General features: G+C 43.6%; 1 protein-coding gene across 3 annotated transcripts in view; it reads right to left on the reverse strand.

Moving 5' to 3' along the window:
- Positions 1-465: 465 nt before the first annotated feature.
- IFT43 (intraflagellar transport 43) overlaps positions 466-25,850 on the reverse strand; it is a 79,377-nt gene continuing 53,992 nt past the window's right edge. For 2 of the 3 annotated variants that reach the window (XM_030215011.1, XM_030215013.1), the window contains 4 exons: positions 17,437-17,509; positions 13,948-14,050; positions 3,940-4,002; positions 466-2,438 (listed from right to left, as the gene is read on the reverse strand). In XM_030215011.1, the coding sequence (XP_030070871.1) occupies positions 2,316-2,438; positions 3,940-4,002; positions 13,948-14,050; positions 17,437-17,509 (362 nt within the window). In that variant the 3' untranslated portion in view covers positions 466-2,315. The remainder of the gene's footprint in view (positions 2,439-3,939; positions 4,003-13,947; positions 14,051-17,436; positions 17,510-25,850) is intronic. The other variant, XM_030215012.1, reaches the window with a different exon arrangement.

The raw sequence follows: 25,850 nt of genomic DNA on the forward strand, positions 1-25,850 counted from the left end.
TAAAGTAATTGTAAAATAGCCCGTGGGTTGGATCCAGGCCTTATTGCCTATTATGAACTAATATGATATATGTTCTCCTCAACTTTACTGACCTCCCCTTCTAAATTAGTGGTCTAAGAAAAGAGGAATATTTACTTTAGAATATTTTTTGTTATTTCAGATAATATCTCTGTGTTTCTTGTACAAGATATATCTTGTGAATAAGGTTTGAAATATTATAAATTAAATAAAAGGCCCTTTTTTCCTAGACGCGGTAAAAAATGGCCCAGAGCACCCAAAAGACGCACTTGCACTACCGCAGGCCAGTTTTTACCGCGGCGTAGTAAAAGGAACCCTAAGTTCTTGTACTTCTTGCATGAGGGATTCATTAGTCATGTTCTTCTGTATAACAGCAGTGGCTGCACACATTTACTGCATAATGCTCAGAGACAACAATTCTAGGCAAAATGGTTTTTATATAGGGTTCACACTTTTCCAATTACAGAGTTCAAGACAAGTGAGAAACCATAACAAATCTGGATGAGTACCGGTAATAAAATCTAAAATCCAATTCTTTTCAGTAAACCAACAAGATTCATATCTGAAAGAGGTGGAAGTAGGATAAAGGCACAAACATAGCAACTAGTGACCGAGGCCAGGTTGGTACATGTTATAACGTCATCATTGTGGCCGTCTGGGTTGTGCCATAAACAAGTGAGTAAAACTTTTCAGCCACTTTCTGTTTCACTCACCTGGGCGCAGGGGGCATCCTCAGCCAGAAATGTGCCCTGTAGGACATGTTAGAAATACAATGGTGAAAAACTGGAAGATTGAGGAAAACAAATAGAAAAAAAGCATTGAAAAGATATAGTTTTTTTTATCATCACATTTTTTATAAAATAATAGGAGGAAAAGACCTCATCAGGCTGGTGCAGATGATACTCCAATGTGAATTAACCTTTTATCTGTAACCAGTAGAAAAAGTAATTATAGGTCAGAAAAACCTCCAAAATCAGTCTATTGCTTTAATCATATCAAAAAATAAACATCTGTGTGTGAAGAAATCAAACTTTGCAGCAGTTCTTTCCATCGCAAAAGGTAGCAGAAGCGCTACAGAAAAGAGCCAGTTCATAAGTACGGTAAGGTCTCCAGAAGAAGCCGTTGCGAAACGGGTCCCCGTTGGGACCGAAGCCATCTTGACTGGACCTACACCACATTGAGAGCTGCAGCACTGCTCCAATGCTTTAAAGATTTGGTCTACCACGACACGGTGAGAGCCGCAGTGCTGCTTCAACGACGTGAAATTTATAGTACAGAAAAGCGCTTCTGCTACCTACTATTTTGCGGTGGAAAGAACTACTACAAAGTTTGATTTATTCACACACAGATGTTTATTTTTTGATATGATTAAAGCAATAGACTGATTTTGGAGGTTTTTCTGATGGTTATAGATAAAAGATTATTACACTTGAGAGCTACGGTACTGTAGTATTGTCTGCACCAGTCTGATGAGGTCTTTTCCTCCTATTTTTTCATTAAAATGTGATATATTTTTTTTCAATAGCCATTTCCTATACGTTTTCCACCATATTATGGTGAATAAGATCTTTGCTATTTTGTCTTGGACCCTGTATGATATGCCCTTCCCACTGTGTCACAGCCAAGTGGGGAGGCAATGGCCAGAGCACAATTTTGGCACCTCCACCTCCCTTGCACCCTGTGTAGTTATAACGTCCACACACAGCTCGTTAAAGCCCTGCCTGAATGTAGGACAATCACGTCACCAGCCACAGACGCCTAAGAGATCGTGTTATACAGGATCACAGAGCACACCTTAAGACTTGGCTTCTATTTCACTTTCTACTCCACACGCTGCTTCAAACAGCCTCAGTTTTATCAGTTTTCTGAATACCAGCCGCTAGAGACTAATCCGGAATTGATACCACAAAAATTAATAGCTGCAAGACCTTGGAGGCTTTGTAGGCCAACACCAAGACTCTGACCTTAGCTCAGAGTTGGAAGTCGCTGTAGGGATTTTAGGACAGGACTGACAAACTGACCCATTCAAGTTTTCTTATGTGCAGCAGTATTTGAGTTGCAATGTTTGCATATTTTGGGGAGTACAGCAGCATGTGATAATTGCAGCTACAAGTTCAGATTCTGGATCCCTGGACATCTTCACACTTCTCTCTCTGGCAGGGTAGATGAGGCAAGGATCGCATATGGGTCAGATAGGGCCAAAGGTCCATTGGGATATAGCAGAAGAAGAGAAAGATAATTCATTACACAGAAGGCAGTACACTATTTTGTGACTTTCGTTACAGGGAGGCTCTGGCTCAAGCTTGAAGGGGTACCAGCTTTCGGGGGTCCTCGCTCTCACCCTGGAGAAGATCCCACTCTGTCAGGAGCTCAGAGGACACTTCTGTGTACAACAGATCCCAGTCCCACACAACGTCGTCCTGAGTGAGAGAGAAGAATAGGCTAATATATGGAAGAGAGAGATATACGGACTAACACTAGGGGGGAAGAGAGAAACACACGGTGACATGGGGCAGACTGTGAAATCTTATACATGTCACCAAATACAAACATATCCACTACGTAAAAATGTATTTTATTACATTTTACAAAGAGGTTTTTCAATTTTTAACAAGTCAGAAAGACTCCAACACCAGAAGATGGGATAAAAAAAGCCTCAGAATTAGGTAACTGCAATTGCTTTGATTATCTGTTATGTCAATGAAGAACACACAGACCCAACAAATGAATATGCATGAGAAAGATTTACATACCAAGGAAGCACTGCATAGAAATCTATGCCTTGTATAGACATTATGGATTTTCTGGTTGAGAAGCACTGTGTTATGAACCTCCCTCCCCACTCTCCTTTCATTACATTACTTTTAAAATTTCCCCCCTTTTTTTTTAAACTCAGAAACCATATACTCTTCCATTAACTTTAACTTGATAGCATAAGCTTTCCACATGTACAAAACATATTATATATCCAACTTACTTGTTCTGTCCTGGATTTAAATAGAGCTACCATATCATTACATTTACAGAGCTTGGGGGGGGGGGGGGGGGGGGGGGGGGAGAGGCTGACAAAAGACACACTGCAAGGAGATCCACAGACCAAGACAGTGCAAGACAATGCATCCCAGGAAAGGAACAAGATGCAGGCTGAGAGAAGGGAGGAAAATGCTCAAGTCTGATGCTATGAGGGGGAAAGAGCAGTGAATAAATTAGTGTAATCTACACCGTAAGTGTAAGAGCAGGAGATACACTGATGCAAGAGAAATGGAGGAGAGGGGAATATGCCTGCATGTGCAGTGAGGAGGGAAATAGTGAGAGGGATATTCTGATGTGCAACAAGGAGAAGAGAAGTACACATAAAATACATAAAACAAGAAAAGTTGAAGTGTGTGTGGAAAGGGCAGGATGCAGGTGGACACATGATCAGGAATTGGAGTGTTAATCAGTGGCGTACCAATGGGGGGGGGGGGGGGGGGGGCGGTCCGCCCTGGGTGCACGCCGTTGGGGGGGGGGGGTGCTGTGGCGCGCGCCTGTTGCCCTGTCTCAGTCCGAGTTCCCAATTCGCATGTGTTCACTGCTCCCTCTGAGTCTGCCCCGGAACAGGTTACTTCCTGTTCCGGGGCAGACTCAGAGGGTGCAGTGAACACATGCGAATTGCGAACTTGGAGACAGGGCAACAGGCGCGCACCGCGGCCCCCCCCCCCCCCCAGCGGCATGCACCCGGGGGGGGGGGTCATTTCACCGGGGGAGGGGGGAAGAGGTGTCATTTCACCGGGGGGGGGGGGGGGGGGGCGCATCGGCGTTCCGCCCCGGGTGTCAGCTAACTGGTGTTAATAAAATCAAACTTGCTGCGCTTAGGATGTGTCTGCCATACTACTAAACATAGCTACAGCATTACTAGGCACACATAGCACTAGACATTACCTCGCGCACTTCCTGTTCAGGAGCCAAAACCTTGGTAAGGAGCTTCAGGTCTATCTCTGTGTCCTGAGTAGAGAAGAGCAAATGAAGCAACTGAATACAGCTGAATACAGTTTTTAAAGAGTATTGAAGTTCAGTGAACCACTACAGGACTGCATTGCTGAATCCACTGTCTCTTCAGAAGCATCATCTAACCCAAATATTGCAAGAGGAGGAGCAGCTTAATGGTTAGTGCACTGGGCTTTGATCCCACTGCAGCCCCTTGTGAACCTGGGCAAGTCACTTAAACTTCCATTGCCCCTGATACAAAAGCACCTAAGACTGTGAGCCCACTAGGGACAGAGAAAATACCTGCATTTAGAATAAGTACAACTAGTAGCACTATAGAAATGATAAGTAGTAGTAGTTGTGTTTGAATTGTGCACTTCAAGGCAGATCACACATTTAAATAAAGCTATTTGAGGTAAAAGAAAACATACTCTTTTCTTGAGATGTGCTGCTTCTACTGCAAGGCACTTGGTGAATACCCTTGCTACTGTTGACAATAAATGGAAAGACTATATATTAGAATGTCCTGAAAAAGGGTGGATCAGAGAATTTTCTACAGCTGGGTTGAATAATGTGTGTATGTGTAAGAACATAAGCGTTGCTATACTGGGACAGACCGAAGGTCCATCAAGCCCAGTATCTTGTTTCCAACAGTGGCCAATCCAGGTCACAAGTACCTGGCAAGATCCCAAAACAGTACAATACATTTTATGCTGCTTATCCTAGAAATATCAAAACAAGTCCTTAAGGCTCTCCGCTACTCTTTTACAATTGTTGAACCAACTCAAAAAAATCTGCGAGTAGAGAGTATATCAGGAGTCACTCATATCACTTAATATGAGGTAGAGTCTCATTTGCTTCAGCATGGCTTCTATTCACCTCACTCCCGTGGTGAATCTGTGCTCGTGCAACTTACTATAATCATCGACTCTTACCCTCCACCTTCCTATACTGCATATTACCACAACTTCACATCCCTTAATCAGTGTGAATTTGATTATGCATAGGTTTACTTATCTTATCAGGCTGGTATACTCAATTTAACAACTCGGTGTGCCCGTGTTACCCGACAGGTGCCTGTTTCGCAGAGCTTCGTCAAGGGGGACTTCCACACCATCAGACTGCCAACATATCTCTTCTCAGCCTCATACTCACTATCCAATATGGCGATGGCGTTGTTAGTAAACCTATGCATAATCAAGTTCACACACATTAAGGGATGTGAAGTTGTGGTAATATGCAGTATAGGAAGGTGGAGGGTAAGAGTCGATGATTATAGTAAGTTGCACGAGCACAGATTCACCACGGGAGTGAGGTGAATAGAAGCCGTGCTGAAGCAAATGAGACTCTACCTCATATTAAGTGATATGAGTGACTCTTGATATACTCTCTACTCGCAGATTTTTTTGAGTTGGTATCCTAGAAATAAGTAGTAGATTTTCCCAAAATCCATCTTAATAACGGTTTATGGACTTTTAAACTCTGCTAAGTTAACTGCTTTTACCACATTCTCTGGCAACAAATTCCAGAGTTTAATTACATGTGGAGTGGAGAAATATTTTGTCCGATGCATTTTGAATTTACTACTTTGTAGCTTCATTGAGTAGCCCCTAGTCCTAGTATTTTTGGAAAGAGTAAACAAGCAATTCATATCTACCCATTCCACTTCACTCGTTATTTTATAGACCTCTATCATATCTCCCCTCAGCTCCTGGGGAATTCATTTTGAATATTTCTTTACCATAAACTAGTTAAGCCTCTGAGGTCCACTTTATACTGGCTACCAACTGCTTGTAGCATCCACTTCAAATAGCTGACTATTGCATTTAGGGCACTGCAAAGGGATGGTCCATTGTAGATCAAACAGAAACTGGTAAGACACATTCCTTCACGGTCTTTATGATCTGAATCTAAAAAGGACTTTTAGTTGGGAAGTTTTCAACGTGGGATACTGTTAAGACAGGTAATTTTACTGTTAACCCCAGTTCTTAGTAACTAGGTCTCAGCGCATAAAATGGGACCTGTGCTAAAATAACATGTCTTCACAGTAGCTCATGTTGAGAACTTCCCCCTTCACAGTGATAACAGAGCTGATATTATGATGTCATAATGCCTCATTCCACCAATGCCTAAGCGCCAACCTCATCAGTGATGCCACAATGGCTTGATTGTGCTAGATTTCACTCACTTTTATTACACAGCGGTGAAATGATCAATGTGTGCTTCTGTTAAGACGAATTATTTACTGTTAACTCCTTAGTAGCTAGGTCTCATTATATAAAATGGAACCTTGCTAAAATGGCATAATGTAGTGGTAAAATAACACATCTTAACAGTAGCTCACATTGATAACTATCTCCCTTAGTGGAATAATTCTCAAATTACAGAATGAATTGTCAGCTACACTGAGTTTGTTGAATACGTAGACAATCACAGTGAGGGTGACAAAAGAAGGAGCAGCAGACGATGTCCAAAAAACAGTTGGCTTTATTATGACATCCGAGACACCTTCAGGAGTCTTCTATTGGATGTGTGGTGATGCTTAGCTAGCCTTTGCAAGATTCACTGCTTCCTATAGGTAATAAAATGTAAAAACACTTGGACTCTGCAGTAAGGCATTAGACACCACGTGAATCTAACATTCCCCCAACCTTCTCCCCTCCCAGAACTAAAAGAGTGGTTTCATACTAAATGTGTTAAAGACTGGAATCAACTTAATAATGCTGGGAAATCGCCAACTGATTTAAAATATAAGTTTTCGCCTTTGGAGCCCAAAAAGAATAAAATCATCTCTGTTGCTTAAAGGTAAAGCATGTCTCTCGGAGCTCCATTAAAACTAAGTCATATAACCTATTGTACCAGTGCTAATGAGATGGAACTTCCCTTTGTGTCCAGTATTGTAATATGCACTTTTTCCCCAAAATGCAAGCTTTCATTATCCAAATTCAACTACCTTTACCTCTTAACTCCAAAGTAGAAACCTGACCCAAAAGGATACCCCAAGGGGTAAATCTAATGTTTTGCTGAAGTATGTGTTTTAAGTATTTACTGAGGGTTCTCCAAAAAGATTGTATCCTCGTACAACCCTAAAAGGTATGAAAAAATGTATTGGACTCCTCAGAGCACTTCACCAAATGGTGGCAACATTCCATGGGATTAGTTGCACGGAATGTTCCCACGATTTGGGTTTAGATTGTAAGCTCTTTGAGCAGGGACTGTCTTTTTGTGTATGGTGTACAGCGCTGCGTATGCCTTGTAGCGCTATAGAAATGATAAATAGTAGTAGTAGTACTTTTGACCTGGCTAAGTCACTGTTGGAAGCAGGATACTGGGCTAAGTGGACCATTGATCTGACCCAGTATGGTTACTCTTATGTTCTTATGTATAAGCATACCGGTGATTCCACTCTTCGCATCCGATATAATCTGGATCGGGAAATGTAAGCTCTGTAAATGAATCTAACCTCCCTTAGTTCAGCACTTCCTATCCAAAACAGTATGACTTGAATTAGCCTCAACAGATCCTTGAATCTATATATTGATGTATGTCTTCACTCCAGCGAGTGATCAAAACTTGTAAGTCTCGAATGGGTTAACTAGCCAGCAATCTCTTGTGCATTGGAACTTGTCAAATAACTCTTGAAATTTAGATTCCGCATCAATAGCAGAGATTTGTTTAGTGATTGAATGTAATGAGAAATCTGCTGATACATAAACCAGTCCACTAAATCTGGAGTTGTTCCTAACAAAGTTGAGTGATTTTGCCCAAAGAAAGTGTTTAAGCAGAATGAGACCCCCACCCCGTCCACCTACTACTACTACTACTTAACATTTCGAAAGCGCTACTAGGGTTACGCAGCGCTGTACAATTTAACATGGAAAGACAGTCCCTGCTCGAAGAGCTTACAATCTAAAAGACAAATGCACAGTTAATCTGAAAGGTCAGGCAGATTGGGGCAACCTATATGTTAGAAAGGTTAGGTTCCGAAAGCAGCATTGAAGAGGTGAGCTTTAAGCAAGGATTTGAAGATGGGTAGGGAGGGGGCTTTGCGTAGGGATTGATGATCTAGCCCTGGTCTAAAATCTGCATGCCCATGCACAAGCAAGTAGGCTGCTACAGTCAGGATCAAAGGCCCTACATCTAGCCTTAATTGGTTGCACTATAACTCTAGACAATAAGTGATCAGGAAATGATTCGTTTTTAGCATATAAGATGTAGTTAAGATGCAATGCCTTTTCCAACAGCACCGGAGTGTAGTCCTCCATATTGCGGAACCAGTCTCCTAAATGTTGAAGTAACCAGGCTATATTGTGCACTTTAATATCAGGAATACCCAAGTCCACCCCTTTTCCAGCTACCTATTAAATCAGAGAACTTTATTTTTGATTTCTTTCTTTCCCATCAAAAGGAAATCACTGCCCTATAAAGACTTTTAATATCTTTTTGTCTAACATATAAGGGGAGTATTTCTAAGAAATACAACCACTTAGGGAAAATAACCATAGCAAACAAACTGATTCTCCCCATTTAGGGCCAAAGGAAGTGCAGACCACTTCTAGAGAAGGTGTTTTGTAGAATTTAACTATTTTTTGATATACCAACGGTATTTACAAAAGTTTCAGCAGAAGTTTCAGTTTTGGTCAGCCTCTAAGTTAAACACTGTTGTTATAAGAACATAAGAACAGCCATACTGGGTCAGACCAATGGTCCATCTAACCCAGTATCCTGCTTCCAGCTATTGCCAATCCAGGTCACAAATACCTGGCAGAAATCCAATTAGTAGTAACATTCCCTGCTACCAATCTGAGGGCAAATAGTGGCTTCCCCTTGTCTATCTGAATAACAGACTATGGACTTTTCCACCAGGAACTTGGCTAAACCCTTTTTAAACCCAGATACGTTAACCGCTGTTACTATATCATCTGGCAACGACTTCCAGAGCTTAACTATTCTTTGAGTGAAAAAATATTTCCTCCTATTTGTTTTAAAAGTATTTCCATGCAATTTTCATTGAATGTCCCCTGGTCTTTGTACTTTTTGAATGAGTGAAAAATCGATTTAGCTCCACCCGCTCCACACCTCTCAGGATTTTGTAGACCTCAATCATATCCCCACCTCAGCTGTCTCTTTTCTAGCCCTAACCTCTCATCTTATGGGAGCAGTTCCATCCCCTCTATCATTTTGGTCGCTCTTCTTTGAACCTTTTCTAATTCCGCTATATCTTTTTTTGAGATACGGTGATGAGAATTGAACATAATACTCAAGGTGAGTTTGCACCATGGAGTGATAGAGGAATTATTATTTTTTTTATTTACAACATTTCTATTCCACATTTTCAATTGGTGTTCAATGTAGCTTACATGGAACTAAGAAATACAATAAGATAGGGAATATGAATTACACAGAATCGAAGTGGCTAGAAGAGGGATAGGGGGAGAAGTGTGGCAGGAGGAAATATAAAGGACAGGGGAAGGGCGGCAGGGTGGGGAGGTGGATCTATTAGCAGAAGATAATGGAGGGTAGTGACTAGGCAAGGGATGGAGGGGACGTTGCTGAGTAAGAGTGATGACAATTCATAGCTGATTCATAGTGGAGCTTTGTGGAAGGATTTTTTTGAAGACGTGGGCCTTGAGTCGTTTACGAAACATCAGGTAGGTATCTAGACTCCTCTTATTTTGCATCCCCCTCCTAATAATTCCTAGCATCCAGTTTTCTTTTTGGCCGTCACCACACACAGGGCAGAAGATTTCAGCGAATTGACTACAATGACACCTAGTCTTTTTCTTCAGTGCTGACTCCTAAAGTGCATCCTAGCATCAGGTAACTATGATTCGGATTAGTCTTCCCAATGTGCATCACTTTGAGTTTATCTACATTAAACTTCATCTGCCATTTGGATACCTAGTCTTCCAATTTCCTAAGGTCTTCTTGCAATTTTTCACAATCTGCATGTGGTTTGACAACTTAGAATAGTTTTATGTGATCTGCAAATTTAATCATCTCACTTATCATTCCGATTTCCAAATCATTTATAAATATGTTAAATAGCACCGTCCCAGTACAGATCACTGCACCACTCCACTATTCACCTTCCTCCATTGTCAAAATTTTTAAGCTATTAGTAACTTTAGGCAGAGAATCTTGTCAAATTCAGATGGGGAACCATCCACTTCAGGTGTTTCATGCAATGGACTGTGCGATATGACACTTCGTACCTTTTCTTCTATACAAGAGTACCTGAGTAAATCGGGCATGCCGAAACTCCCTGCAGAGGTGGCAGAATCTCTTAACACACCGTTAACGGTTAAAGGAACTCCAGCGCGTTATCAAGGCGCTGTGGCTGCATTCGGCGCTGGGCCCAGACGAGTATTCTGGAGAGTTCTATAAAATACTCCGTAATCAGTTGATAGGCTCACTGTTAGATCTGAATAATACAGTTGTAGAGAATGTGCTCTTTTCCCCATATGCGAACGCAGCCTTGATTAGTTTAATACCCAAGCAGGGGCGTGATTTGCTACAGCCAGGCTCATATCAGCCTATATCCCCTGATAAATGGATGGAGGAGTGGCCTACTGGCCTAGTGGTTAGGGTGGTGGACTTTGGTCCTGGAGAACTGAGGAACTGAGTTGGATTCCCATTTCAGGCACAGGCAGCTCCTTGTGACTCTGGGCAAGTCACTTAACCCTCCATTGCCCCATGTAAGCCGCATTGAGCCTGCCATGAGTGGGAAAGCGCAGGGTACAAATGTAACAAAAATAAAATAGATACTATCGGAGATTCTACATGGAATGTTGCTATTCCACTAGCAACATTCCATGTAGAAGGCTGCGAAGGCTTCTGTTTCTGTGAGTCTGACGTCCTGCACATATGTGCAGGACGTCAGACTCACAGAAGCAGAAGCCTGCGCGGCCACATTGGTGATCTGCAAGGGCCGACTTCTACATGGAATTCTAGTGGAATAGCAACATTCCATGTAGAATCTCAAATAGTAGCAACAGTGGAGGAGTGGCCTAGTGGTTAGGGTGGTGGACTTTGGTCCTGGGGAACTGAGTTGGATTCCCACTTCAGGCACAGGCAGCTCCTTGTGACTCTGGGCAAGTCACTTAACCCTCCATTGCCCCATGTAAGCCGCATTGAGCCTGCCATGAGTGGGAAAGCGCGGGGTACAAATGTAACAAAATAAAATAAATAAATGTGGACGTCAAAATACTGTCTTGGCGGATAGGTTAGCCCCTGTTCTACCACAGATTATACATGATGATCAAGTAGGATTTGTAAGAGGGCGCCAAACAGTACTTAACATACGGAAACTAATTGTGGCCATGATGCAGGCTTCTGGAGAGGAACCCAGAGGGATGATAATTAGCCTAGATGCAGAGCGAGCCTTCGACAGAGTGCTTTGGCCATTTATGTTTGAAACTCTGCGCTGGATAAGAGTGCAAGGCTGGTATTTACAGTCAATTATGGCATTGTACTCATTGCCAAGAGCTATGATATTGGTTAATGGGGTCAGGACAGGAGAATTTAAAATAGGACGTGGGACTCGGCAGGGCTGTCCGTTGTCACCGCTACTGTTCTTGCTTTCTTTTGAACCCTTGCTATGCGAGGTCTGGGCAACTGAGAACATTCGGGGGGGGGGGGGGGGGGGGGGGGGGGGGGAGGGTGCGGATATGGGAACATATAATTAAAATTCTTGCATAAGCAGATGATTTATTGTTACACACCTCAAACCTCACTAGAGTGCCTTCTTCACACGCTTGCCAGGTATGGGGAGCTGTGGGGTTTTAAATGAAACCTCTCCAAATCACTGGCATTACCGCTGGGTGCCAATGTTCGAGGAGGTTGGCGGGGCAGATGGTCAGTTGAAATACTTGGGGGTCATTGTTCCGACTGACTTGTCACTGATGTATGAGATGAATGTCCTTCCGCTTTTCGCTGAGACCAGGCACACTTTGCAACTCTGGGGCGCCTGCCTGCTTTCCCTGTCAGGGCGTATTGCACTGTTCAATATGATGGTGGCTCCCCGGTGGCTATATTTATTTCAAATGCTGCTGCTGTTTTTGAGGCAGAGGGAGGAGCGGGCATTGCATCAGATTGTTCAGTGGTTCCTTTGGAGGGGCAGGTGTCCCCGACTCCCTATGAGTACCCTGCAAAAGCCCAAGGCACCTGGGGGAATGGGCTTCCTGAATATTAGATATTTAACAGTGTCATGTTCTATGAGACACATGCGGGATTGGCTGATAGGGCATCACTTGTTCTTTCTGCTAGAACAGCTTGGAGATGGCTGTGCAGACGACATGGTTTCTCAGCGGCGGCTACCCCCTTTTTGTCACTGAATCATTACCCAGACTTTCCGGCTGGCACGTCATCGCGGACGTTCGCTCGTTGGCGAGTGCTGGGAATCCATTACCTGTATCAGTTGATTAACGAAGAAGGAAAGTTGCGGGCTTTTGCAGAATTACAAGAGTTCACGTTGCCAGCTTCGGACCTATTTGCGTATATCCAAGTGCAGCATTATGCTTCCTCGCTGTGCTGGGTTAATCTTTGCGAGGATGTGCAAGATACGCTAAATACTGCCCTCACTTTGGGGTCCCAGAATGTTGTCCCTTTACGATTCTATCACAGATACTTGCTGGATACCATGGAGGATCTGGATCATAAGAGGTGGGCACAGGTGTAGTCAGCAGAGCTGGCGGTCGAGGTGATTGAGGGCTTGCTCCAGAGTTTTCTACTGTCTATAATGCATAATTCTCCCTTCGTACGATGCTGGGAACTGCAGTATAAATTTGCATTACGTATCTACGTGTCGCCATCCAGAGCACATTGGGCTGGTTTTGGAGCCTCAGAGGCATGTCCCAAGTGCAAAAAAGATCTGGCAACTCTGGGACATATGTTTTGGTCATGCCCGCGGGTGCTCTGCTTCTGGACACAGTTGTTGGAGGATGTCCGGGCGTGCTGGGATCGGAGAGTGTCACTGCAGCCGTTGATTTTATTTGATGTGTACAAGTATGCAAGGCCCGCTTTGCCTGGATTTCGGCGCTTTCTGCAGAGGACAATTTTAACTGGGAAAAAGTCTATACTACTATGTTGGAGGGAACCGGTAGGGCCCTCTGGAGAACACACATAATTGAGCTGTTGAAAATGGAGAGATGTGGAATTAGAGATCTTGCTTCCAAAGGCGCCTTCAACAGACATGGGGTCGATTTTGGGATACGTTACAGCCAGCAGCGAGGAGTAAAATCCTTAATATGCACATTTTTTTGGGGGGGGGTGGGGATATATGACTTTGTGGTAGAAACTGTTCTATGTAAGGGAGGGAGGGAGGGTGGGGGGACAGAAAGTGAGTTATTAATGTTTGAAGTAGGTAGTAGCATGTTAATTGACATAGGTGTGTGTTGGGTTTGCTGGAATGTTGAATATGGATTTTGGTAATTTTTGTGATAACCAATAAAAATGATTTAAACATAAATGGGGAAAATCCACTATTTCTGGTATAAGCAGTATAGAATGTTTTGTACTTTTTTGGGATCTTGCCAGGTATTTGTGACCAGGATACAGGATAGTGGGTTTGATAGACTTTCAGTCTGCCCCAGTATGGCAATACTTATGTACTTACCATAAATGTTGGGGGGGGGGGGGGAGGTGTCAGCAGCAGGAGAGGAGAGTAACAGGCGTCTGTGTGCCAGAGGTAACAGGTTTAACAGCATTTGAGTGTATGTATAGTGGAAGGATGCAGCAGCAGAGGAAAAGGTAGATACCTATATAGGGGTGGGGGTGGAGTGGGGGAGAGCAATGTGCTGTGGTTAGTATATGTATGCAACGTCTCATTATATTCCTCAGGTTTGAAAAATTTCTGTGCAAAAGGAATTTACTACTACCAAGCTATCCAGATTTTTAACAGCATGATTAAAACTTTTAATCATTGCCCATCCCTAGTTATAAGCTATGAGTGGTGTGGATTACCTCTTGGCTTCTCAGGCTCTCATTCACCAGCGTCTCCAGGGCTGCATACTTCATAAGGTCATTGTCCAAGTCTCGATACGTCATGACCCGGTTCACCTGAACACTGAAAGAGAAGGTCAGGGCAAGAAGGAGAATCAGGAAATATGCTGTCATGTTATGTTAAGTTCTGTTAACTGCTATTTTCCACATCTCTAATGACAGAGAAGTACAGACTGAAAAGCCTGAGTGGAAGCATAGTAAGCAGGTTCTAAACGGGCAGATTAAGAGCACCTTATCTAGAAACAAGGTATGTGAACAGAAAAGGGCCACTCAGTTGATCCAGTCTGCTTACTTGTGTCTTCCTAATGTGCTGGTACAGGTTTTATTTCATCTGCACTCTTTGCCTTCCTTCCTTCCTTCCCTCCTTTGCCAATAACACCTGCCCATGTCTCTTCAAAATATGTTTCAATTTAGGCACCATTTTTCTCATACCACCTCTGTGTCAGTGAAAAAATGTTTTCTCTTGTTCTTTTCAGCACCCCTCTCTTCATTTTTAAAGATGACCCTTGCTCTAGAACTTTGCATGCTGTGGTAAATACTTCCTTCTGATGCTGAAATGTGCTTATCCCATCTCCTCTTTCCACCATTACCACCTGCAGGATTGGTTTTCAAAGGATGTACAAGGCCAAGTAAGAACTTAAGAGATCAAACAGATTAGTTTTAGAAGTATTATGTGATTGTCAACTTGTACAAATTGCATGCATAAAATAATTCACCCAATAACTAAAATGTAGCCAGTCAACGATTTGGCTCATGGGAGCCTAGGTCCAGGGAAGAAAGTTCAATGTAGCTGCTTAACTCAAGCAACCAAACCTAGGTATAGGGATAGGAGGCCTAAATCTGACTTAGGAAATTGGAACACTGGGAATCCAAATGGCAGTTGAAATTTTAATGTGGACAAATGCACGGCAATGCATATTGGAAATCACAGTTACCTGATGCTAGGACCTTAGGGGTCAGCACTCAAGAAAAAGATCTAGGTGTCGTTGTAGATAATATGCTGAAATCTTCTGCCCAGTGTGCGGTGGTGGCCAAAAAAGCAAACAGGATGCTAGGAATTATTAGGAAAGGGATGGTCAATAAGACCAAAAATACTATAATGCCTCTTTATCACTCCATGGTGCGACCTCACCTTGAGTACTGTGTTCAGTTCTGGTCACCATATCTCAAAAAAGATATAGTGGAATTAGAAAAGGTTCAAAGAAGAGCGACCAAAATGTTAAAGGGGATGGAACTCCTCTCGTATGAGGAAATGCTAAAGAGATGGATGAGGGGAAATATAATTGAGGTCTTCAAAGTCCTGAGTGGTGTAAAACAAGTAGAAGTAAATCGATTTTTTACTTGATCCAAAAGTACAAAGACTAGGGGACACTCAAAGAAGTTACATGGAAATATTTTTAAAACAAATAGGAGAAAATATTTTTTCACTCAACAAATAGTTAAGCTCTGGAACTCTTTGCCAGAGGATGTGGTAACACTGGTAAGCATATCTGGGTTTAAAAAAAGGTTTGGACAAGTTCCTGGAAGAAAAGTCCATAGTCTGCTATTCAGACAGACGTGGAGGGGCATAATCGAACGCGAATGCCTATCTCCATGGGCATCTATGTCCGAAAACGGGTACGTGAAGAGGCGGGACAGACCTTATTATCGAAAAAATGGACGTTTTTCAGCTGGGCGTTTGTTTCTTTTTAGCGATAATGGAAACTAAAAACGCCCAGCTCAAAAATGTCCTAATCCGAGCCATTTGGTCATGGGAGGGGTCAGGATTCATAGTACACTGGCCCCCCTGATATGCCAGGACACCAACTGGGCACCCTAGAGGTCAGTGCGGTGGACTTCAGAAAAAGCTCCCACATGCATAGCTCCCTTACCACGGGTGCTGAGCCCCCAACCCCCCTCCCCCAAAACCCACTACCCACAAATGTACAACACTACCATAGCTCTTAAGGATGAAGGGGGCACCAACATGTGGGTACAGTGGGTTTTGAAGACCTCCCATTTACCAGCACAAGTGTTACAGGTAGGGGGGGGATGGGCCTGGGTCCACCTGGCTGAAGTGCACTGCGGTACCCACTAAAAGTGCTCCAGGGACCTGCATACACGCAGGCCTCTAGGACTTGATGCTGCTATATAACATTGGCACACCAGTTGACACCTGAAGACTAATCTCTCCATAAACGTCCTTTATTGGAATAAGCACGCTTACTCACAGTTAACTGCAGATCACAGGTTGTGCCCCACTGGCAACGAATCTCCCTGGTACTGAGATGAGCAGTAGGTCAGAGCTGGCAGAATGCTGTACAATGCCCTCTTTCAGCCACATTCAAGGTAAGAACTAAGTTCTCTAATGTGGCTAACACAGGAAAGGGAACTAAAACTGGCTTACAAAAATGGCCACTATCGCATGGACTACAACAGGAAACACAACAGGGCACACTCTGACCCAGTTAGCAGGGGGGAAAAGCACCATGGGAGAAGAGCCTACCAACTACTAACATCGTGAGACTGTAACACAAGCTAATGAAATCACGGAGCCCAATACCCTAAACCCACCACAATGCAATGCTGATGTGACCCTGTAGTGCACCCGAGAGCCACATCTGACCCAGGGAAAGGCTGTGACAGGATCGAACATATTCTGCTGTCATGGAGGTGGGTATGGCATTTGAGGCTGGCATAAAGGCTGGAAAAAAAGTTTTTAAAGTGGGTTTTTGTTTTTGGTGGGAGGGGGTTAGTGACCACTGGGAGAGTCCGGGGAGGTCATCCCCGATTCCCTCCAGTGGTCATCTGGGCAGTTGGAGCACTTTTTTGGGACTTGTTTGTGAAAAAAAGGGTCCAAAAAAAAGTGACCCAAAATCACAGCAAAAACGCCTTTTTTTTTTTCGATTATCAGCTAAAGACGCCCATCTCTCCTTGGCTGATAACCACGCCCCAGTTCCGTCTTCACCACGCTTCCGACACGCCCCCGTCAACTTTACCCGTTTCCGCGACGGATTGCAGTTGGAAACGCCCAAAATCGGCTTTCGATTATACCGATTTGGGCGCCCACCTCCCGATTTGGGCCGCAATATAGGCATTTTTCTCTTTCGATTATAAGCAGGATGGGGAAGCAACTGCTTGCCCTGGGATTTGTAGCATGGAGCGTTGCCACGATTTGGGTTTCTGTCAGGTACTTGTGACCTGGCCTGGCCACTCTTGGAAACAGGATACTGGGCTAGATGGACCATTGGTCTGACCCAGTATAGCTACTCTTGTTCTTATACAGCTCAGATCACAAGCAAACATCTGTTTGAATACATTTAAATATAATTTGCGCTACCATTTTGTGGGCGGGTTGTTTCTGGAACTACAGCCCTCTAGCACCGGCGTTAGGTTCTGAGCATTGGCCCCTTAGTATCTATTCTCTAAGCCTACGTGCCTCAGTCCCTGAGTCACATGATGTGTTCTTACCTTGGTGGTGCAGCCACTTGCATGGCCAGGTCTTCCTCCTGAACCTCTTCTAAGTCTGGGATGACAGGAATATCTACATGGAAGGAAGAAGAGGTACAGTAAGAGACAAACACAGGAAAGAAGTGTTTTCAAGCTGGGCAGTGACCACCAGACTTTTGATCTCTTGTTCTAGTCACTAGTATGGGCGTTTAAGCTCCTACTGCTCAGTGACCCTACATCCTGTCACCAGGTTCAGTTTGAGCTCAACTACTGTGAACTGGGTAAGTGCTGGGAACTTACAGTGGCCTTCGCCCTCCTCCTGAAGCTTTTGAGCTAGCCTGCATGGACAGAGCTGTTTCTGACAGCTCTATCAGAGGTGACTGTACACACTGATCCTGGCTACAGGTCAGCATGCACACAGAGTAATTCTAATAAAGCAAACAGAAAGTGGCACTTCCAGAAAGGCTAGAGCCAGGGAGAAGGGGCTTCAGTGCTGACACATAACAGGCCAGGCTTTGGCCACGGTTCACATAGGGTGTTGCTGTTTTTCTTAGCATTGGCCTGAGGTCACAGGGAAAAGCAGTAGCAGCTATGTATGCTGCCATGCTGGAGACATGAATTTGAGCATTTGAGTGAAAGCCCCAGTTTCTCAAGGTCTGCAGACAGTGATAACAATTGCAGGGGTGAAATGGAGGTGGGGAGTGGACAGAAAAAAGTTGGTCCTACTCATCACAAAACAGCCGTGCTACTAGTATACTCCAAGCCCTAATAGTGGACATAGACTTGGTCACTGTGGCTGTTAAAGACACATGGTTCAATGAGTGTCATGTATGGGATATCATTCTACCTGGCTCTAACCTATTCAGGAAGGATAGAGATGACAAAAAAAGGAGGAGTACCTCTCTAAGTAAAAGACATTATTAAAGCAGCAGAAAATACAGGGATGTGAGGAAAAGAAGTAGCCCTGTGGACTGTGTTGAAAGAGGAAGAGTAGCTCTCTATGTAAAAGGGCTTTAAGGGCCCTTGCCTGCATGTGCCGGTAGAGGCTACACTGTATGACCCGGTGTTCTGGACCCTAGCACTGGACACATCAGTTATGGGGGTCTGTGGCTGAAACAGTCCTATTGCATCAAGCACATTTCTTAAAGCCACTGGGCACCCCTGTGGACATGAAGGGGAAAATGGCCGACACAAGGTCAAAGGCTCTATGGCCTGGGAAGCTCAAGTAGTCACGTACCCAAAAATGGTCAATGCTTCTCAGGCAAAAGAAGGGGTCAAAGGCAGAATATTTTCCTTAAATATTCTAGACTAAAATTAACTATTCATTAACCAGATTCCAGAGCTCCAAAATTGAAAAATGAATAAATTGACCAAAATTAATACAGAAAAAGATGATGAAGAAAAAATATCCTGAAACAAGGGAAGGCACCAAAAGACATGTTTCACGCACTGAGGAGAGATAGAAAACCAACCTCTCTGCTCCATGGAAAACGATAGGCTGTTGGTCCCATGCTTGGGTGGGAAGGCACCTGTGCATACGAGGTGGGGACATTGTCTCAGAATTTTAAAGTGACAACTATGGAAGTTTCCGCATCGGGTTCCATGCATGTCGTCACCCACATGTGAAAGAAAAGTGGGATGTTTGATCATGGAAAACCAAAGACTGGACAAATAAATTCTTAAAAACAGTTATTTATTGATGAAAAAAGACTCTACACAAACGTTGTGTTTTGGCCGTTAGGCGCATCAGGAGTCTACAAAACACATATAAACACGAATACATAATTAAGAAAATGATAACTGTACAAACAATGCGATATAAACCAAAATCGCAGATAAAACAGGAAACTCAAATGTTAAAAAATATATGTAAATATATATATATACAATAAAATACAAATACAGGTTAAGAACAAGTTGAATACAAAAATAACCAGATAAAGTAAAAAAACAAATTCTATAAATAGCCATATAATATTTATATATATGTGTGTATGTGTGTACATCTGTATAAAAGAGTGTGAAAAACACTGGTTTATTAAAAGATTAATTAAATACATGTAAAGTTTAAAGCCTGATGATTTGTAAAAACCAAATTGTATCATTCCAAATCTATAAATAAATGCTAGAAATTTGAAACCAATTGCAAAGATGAAAATTTAAAATGAAAGAACTGTTAATTGAAATAAAATAAAAGGGTTTATGATTCTGAACGGGTCTATTTCCTTTCTCTTAAAAAATGTACATGTATTCCTTCTCTTAAATGTATCTCTTGGCAGAGGATATTAAATATTTCCTATTTGTGGAAAAGTGTGAAGATTTGTGAAAACTGGGACGTTAATACCATTACAGATTAGTATATGGGGACTAGAAACTGAAGAATGATAATAAAAATTGAAAAAAATGAAAAAATATGCCTGCTTGTCTTTGGAGAAAGCAGAATTGCTCAACAATTATTTCTATTCAGTATTCACAGAAGAAAAATCCAGTGAAGGTCTGAAGAGGATTGGCAAAAATATATATGGTTGAGACCCTGATTCTCTTTAGCACTTTTTGGGGAATACCAGCTTCCTCTGCAGGATTTCTATGCATCTACTCAGATGAAACATTTTTTTTTAACTGCAGGCCCTGCCAAAGTGCTCCAGAGGTACCAGGGACTTGATTACTTGTCTCTATAAATACCAGAGAAGTCAATCTCATTCATACACTTTGCACTGAGTGAACTGAGATAAAGAATTGTGGATTCATTTTGGTGATAATGACTGGAACACTATGGAAAAAGGTGTTAAAAATTTCCTTAGCAGTGCCCATCAAAGAAAATACAGTTAAGGTTATGTATAGATGGTATCGCACGCCAGTCCATCTCCACCACGTGTTTTCTAGCGTGTCTCTGCTTTGTTGGAGAGGATGTGGTAACCAAGGCTCTATGGGTCACATTTGGTGGAACTGTACGAAGGCTACAGCTTATTGGACTGCCTTACAACAGACTGCAGAAATGGATTGCAGTGGCAGTCGGCTACCTTTCAACAAAAAAATCACTTGGCCTCACTCGCTCTCAATCGCAGTTGGTTCGCCATGCTATGAGTGTGGCACACTCGATCTTGGCGAGTTTTGGAAAAAAACTGCTCCATCTCTGGTGAAATTGATGAATAAGATGTGGTATATCTGCGAAATGGAGCATCGATAGCTACTTGGACAGGGTTCCTAAATGGGAAAGAATCTGGGACCCTATTCATAGAAACATAGTAGATGATGGCAGAAAAAGACCTGCACGGTCCATCCAGTCTGCCCAACAAGATGAACTCATGTGTATACCTTACCTTGATGTGTACCTGTCTTTTTCAGGGCACAGACCGTATAAGTCTGCCCAGCACTATCCCCTCCTCCCAAACACCAACCCCTCTTCCCCCCCACCGGCTCATTATTTGTTTTGATGGAGCATTTCTCTTTATTTAGATTGTATTTCACTAGAACCTCCTCTGGATCTGAGTGATACTTTCTTTTCTTTCTTCTCTTTCTTGGTTGCGTATAGGATTGACCTCCAGTGTTTCAAAAACCTCTTGTCAACTACGATGTTATCCAGGTCTGTCAATGAGGCTGTCTTTTCCTATAATACTATTCTCTCCTCTTGCTCTGGATACTCTTGCTCCTTCCATTACCCATTCTGTAAGGCGTACCAAATCCCAGCCTCTAGAAACCGCTACCTACATTCCTGTGCCTGATCTGCCGAATGCCTTTGGCTGATATCCCGTGCCCATGCTGACTTCATACATTTCAAATTCTTGCCAAACAGGACTACTACATCCAGTTGACAAACTCTCTTTGATCAAATCCTTGACATCTCTTTGCCACACTGAACTCTCTTCTCAAAGTGCCTTCACTTCCAACTCCCCCCTTCACTTTCTCCCCAGACTCTGGCTGAATACTTCATAATTGTCACGTCTGTGGTCGTGACCCCTCTCAGACGTATCTTATTTCTGGGGGTCAGCTTCTGAGCTGGCTTCTGTCTGTCCTTTCTGAGTTAGTTCTGTCTCTGTGTGCTGGCTGCTTCCAGCGTGGCTCTAATTACTCCACTATACTACACCTGTGTGTGTTGCCTGACTTAGCTCTGTGTCTGTGTGCTGGCTGCTTCCAGCATGGCTCTGATTGCTCCACTGTGCTGCACCTGTGTATGTTGAGCCTCTCTATGCTTCAGTATGCTTTCTGCCTGCTTCTTGGTTGGTGCTCCCCTCGCCCTCTGGTGACCAGAACTGGTGACTGCCATGGACTGTCTTGCTGTCCCTACCCGTTCCAGGCTTCAGCCCAGTCCGGTCCGGATCTTCCAGGCTGCCAGACTTGTCTTTCTTGTTTGTGCCTGAACAGCACCCGTAGTTGCCTTGAGATTGCTGCAGCTGAGCCTCAGGTGCTGATGTGCTTTATTAATCATCTAGAAACTTCTGTGTTTGCCTTTGCAGCGCCTAAGGTCTCTGGTATGCTGGAGTGCTCTGTGCACTTCTGCCTAGTCCAGTTTATTGTCTGAGATTCTTGCCTGATTTCAGTCTAGTCTTTGTGTAGTGTATCTTGTACTATATTGCTTGTTTCCAAGTCTTGTTTCTTGTTTGTATTTCTCTGTCTAGTTCTTGGTTGTCTGTGTTTCTTGTTTAATGGCTGCCTGGCAGCTTTCAGTTCTGTCTCTTACCTGTCTGTGTTTCCTTTCTTAGTGGCTGCTTTGCAGCTTTCAGTCCTGACCCTTAAGCCTGTCCATTTCCTGCCTAGTGTAGTGTTGTCTGTCTTGAGTTCTAGCCCAGTTTCCTGCCTTGCTGTCCATGTATATTCCTTTCCCCTCTGACCCTTAGTCCTATCCTGTTCAGCCTAGTTGGTTTCCAGTTCCTGCCCTGTCCGGTAAGTCCTGCCGGCCACCTGCACCTGGGGGCTCAACCCCTGGGGAATGGTGGTCAAGTGCAGGTGAAGTCTAGCTGTCCCTGCCAGAGTTCTGCCTTGTCTCTGGTGTGGGGTGGTTTTGTCTGCTGCTGCCACTCCTCGGCAGTAGCCCAAGGGCTCACAAATCCAGGTTCTGCTTTGAAAGCCTGACAATGATAAGGTCCTCAACCAAGTCACCTCTACCTCTCCTTCCCTCAGTCCATTCTCTCAACCCTCCTTCAACCCCTACCTCCTTTTCTGAAATCACTGAAGAGGAAACTGCACATTTTCTTTCCTCCTCAAAACTGATTACCTGTTCCTCTGATCCTATTCTCTCTCCTACTGTCATCCCTTCTATCTGTCATATCTTCAATCACTTTCTACTGCAACTGTTCTTGATGCCTTCAAACATGCCATATTTACACCATTCCTCAAAAAACCTTCATTGGACCCAACCTGTCCTTCGAACTATTACCCCCATCTCCCTCCTCTCTCTCCTATTCTAAGATACTGGAACATGTTGTTCACCACTGTTGTCTTGACTTTTTTTCATCTCAAGTTATTCTTCAATCTGGCTTTCACCCTATTCATTGAACTGAAACAGCCCTTGCTAAAGTCTCTAATGAACTATTCCTGGCCAGATCCAAAGGTCTCTATTCTTATCCTCATCTTTCTCGATCTATCTGCTGCTTTTAACACTGTTGATCACCACCTACTCCTTGATACACTGTCCTCACTTGGATTTCAGGGCTCTGTTCCTTCCTGGTTTTCTTCTCATCTCTCCCATCACACCTTTAGTGTATACTTTGGTGAATCCTCCTCCACTTCTATCCCACTATGAGTTGGTGTACCTCAGGGCTCTGTCTTGGGACCTCTTTTCTTCATCTACACTTCTTCTCTTGGTGCTCTGATCTCATCCCATGGTTTTCAGTATCACCCTTATGCTGATGACTCCCAGATCTACCTCTCCACACCACAAATTTCAGCAGGAATCCAGGTCAATGTATCAGCCTGCCTGTCTGACATTGCTGTCTGGAAATATCACCGGAATCTGAAACTAAACACGATGAAGACTGAGCTTCTTATTTTTCTCCTTAAACTCACTTCTCCTCTTCCCCATTCTCCATCTCAGTGGATAACACTCTCATCCTTCCTGTCTCATCAGTTCATAACCTTGGGTTTATCTTCGACTCCTCTCTCTCTTTCTCTGCACATATCCAACAGACTGCTAAAATCTGTCCTTTCTTTCTCTATAATATCACCAAAATTCATCCTTTCGTTTCTGAGGACAATACCAAAACCCTAATCCACACTCTTATCTTGCTTAGACTTGATGGTGTCTTGCTTAGACTATTGCAACTTGCTCCTCATAGGTCTCCCACTAAGCCATCTCTCTTCCCTTCAATCTGTTCAAAATTCTGCTGCACGACTTATAGTCCGCCAGTGTCACTATGCTCATATTAGCCCTCTCCTCAAGTCACTTCATTGGTTCCCTATCCCTTTCCACACACAGTTCAAACTCCTCTTATCGACTTACAAGTGCATTCACTCTTCAGCTCCTCAGTATCTTTCCACTCTTATCTCTCCATACACTCCTCCCTGGATACTCCGTTCATTAGGTAAATCTCTCTTATCTGTACCCTTCTCCTCCTCTGCCAACTCCAGACTCCATTCCTTTTATCTTGCTGCACCATAGACTTAACCCCTATTCTCTTGTACAGTACCCATGTATGTTTTATCCTTCCCACCTTAGTAATTCCCTTATCCCTTATTTGCCTTGTCTGTCCTGATTAGATTGTAAGCTCTTTCGAGCAGGGACTGTCTCTTCATGTTCAAGTGTACAGCACTACGTACTGTTAATAGCGCTATAGAAATGATAAACGGTAGTAGTAGGTTGGGGGGGGGGAAGAAATTGTTTTAAAATGAAAAACAAAAATTGGATGGTAGGGACACCATAACCATGGGAGGCTGTTCCGTAACACTTCTCCGTCCACCCTGCTTTAAAAAAAAACAACCCAACATTCAAGCAGCATCGATCCCCCCCTCCCCGCTCACCTTTTAGTCTTCTAAAGGGCAGTAGACCTCATTAATACTCTGATTCGGCCTGAGCTTTCTTATGACAGCGAAATTTCCAACCAGAGAGAGACACCGCAGCAGGGCAGCTGAGGACAAGATGGTGGCGCCCACTAGCTCAGCAGGACAGACCATATCCTCAGCTTGGATCACGGAGCTCGCCGTGGAGATGACTTTGGAGTTGGAAGAGATGCCTGAGAGGCGATTAAGCCCAATAGTTTCCAAGTTGGAACTGGTGCAAAATCAGTTGGAGGAATTACCTAAGGATTGTGCAGCATTTCAGACCAGGATGAGCACAGTGGAAGACAGGGTATCTATGGTGGAAGACTCTCTGACTCAACTGGCTAGGAGGGTAGCGGCACTGGAAGATAAAGTGGAGGACCTCGAGAACAGGTCCCGGAGGAATAACCTCTGATTATTAGGTTTACCAGAATTGATTGCGGATAAAGAGTTTATCAAATTTCTTGAGCTGTGGCTGAAGAGGGAACTTCATCTCCCAGAGTGGAACCCAGGTAGGTCATCTCACCCAGATCATGAGTGGTCATCTTAGAGGTATTAAATTTTGCACATAAAAGTGCCATTATGCAAGTGATATAATCGGGGAAGCCTTTGACATAGAGAATAAATGGATTTTATGTTTAAGACTACTCCACTAAAGTGGCAGCACAGCGAAAGACTTTTGCCCCTATCTGTATCAAGCTGTCCTCTCTCAAGATCCACTTTGCTTTGTTGTATCCTTATACGCTGTGGGTGACTTTCAATGGCACTACTTATACTTGTCCTACAGTGGCAGAGGCTCAAGAACTTTTACTTTGGATCAAGAGAGAAGGCGCATCTACCTCTGCCCAGCGTTGACTGATGGGCTGCTGCCTCTATGACCTGCAAGCTGGTTATAGCTGTTTTTCCGCTCTGGAAGGAGTCATTTGTTATTTTAGATTTAAAGCATCTGACTAAACACACTAGCAGTTCTCTTAGCTCTTTGAGAGAACCGCTGCCATTGCCATGGTACGGAATCCTTGGATCTTTGGTCAAGCCCTGGGATGCATTGGCTGTTTGGTCCTGGGCTGATCAAGCAGCGCATCAGAGCCCTCGGATGCAAGTCTACTGGAGTCTCATTCCCACAGCGCGGGCCCCTGCAGATGCGGCTGAATGGTCTGTCCGGCTGTTTTGTGATGGCAAATGCTACTGACTTGCTTTGAATGAGGGCAGCAGGGTCTCTCTTTGCCTTACGGATACTTAGTGGGTCACTGGTACAGCGTGTCCCTTTGTGGGCTCTTGCTATTCATGGTGAAGAGATACTGAAACATTTAGGCAGATTTTATCAATGTGCGACCAGAAGGGGGGCCGGTGAACTAAAGATGAGAATATTTGTGACATTTTCCACTCTTACTATTGACATCTCTATGCTGCTCCCACAGATGAGGGGTTATCGAACAGTTCATACTTAGATAACTTGAATTTGC

Source organism: Microcaecilia unicolor, chromosome 9 (assembly GCF_901765095.1).
Source record: "Microcaecilia unicolor chromosome 9, aMicUni1.1, whole genome shotgun sequence".
NCBI classification, from domain to species: domain Eukaryota; kingdom Metazoa; phylum Chordata; class Amphibia; order Gymnophiona; family Siphonopidae; genus Microcaecilia; species Microcaecilia unicolor.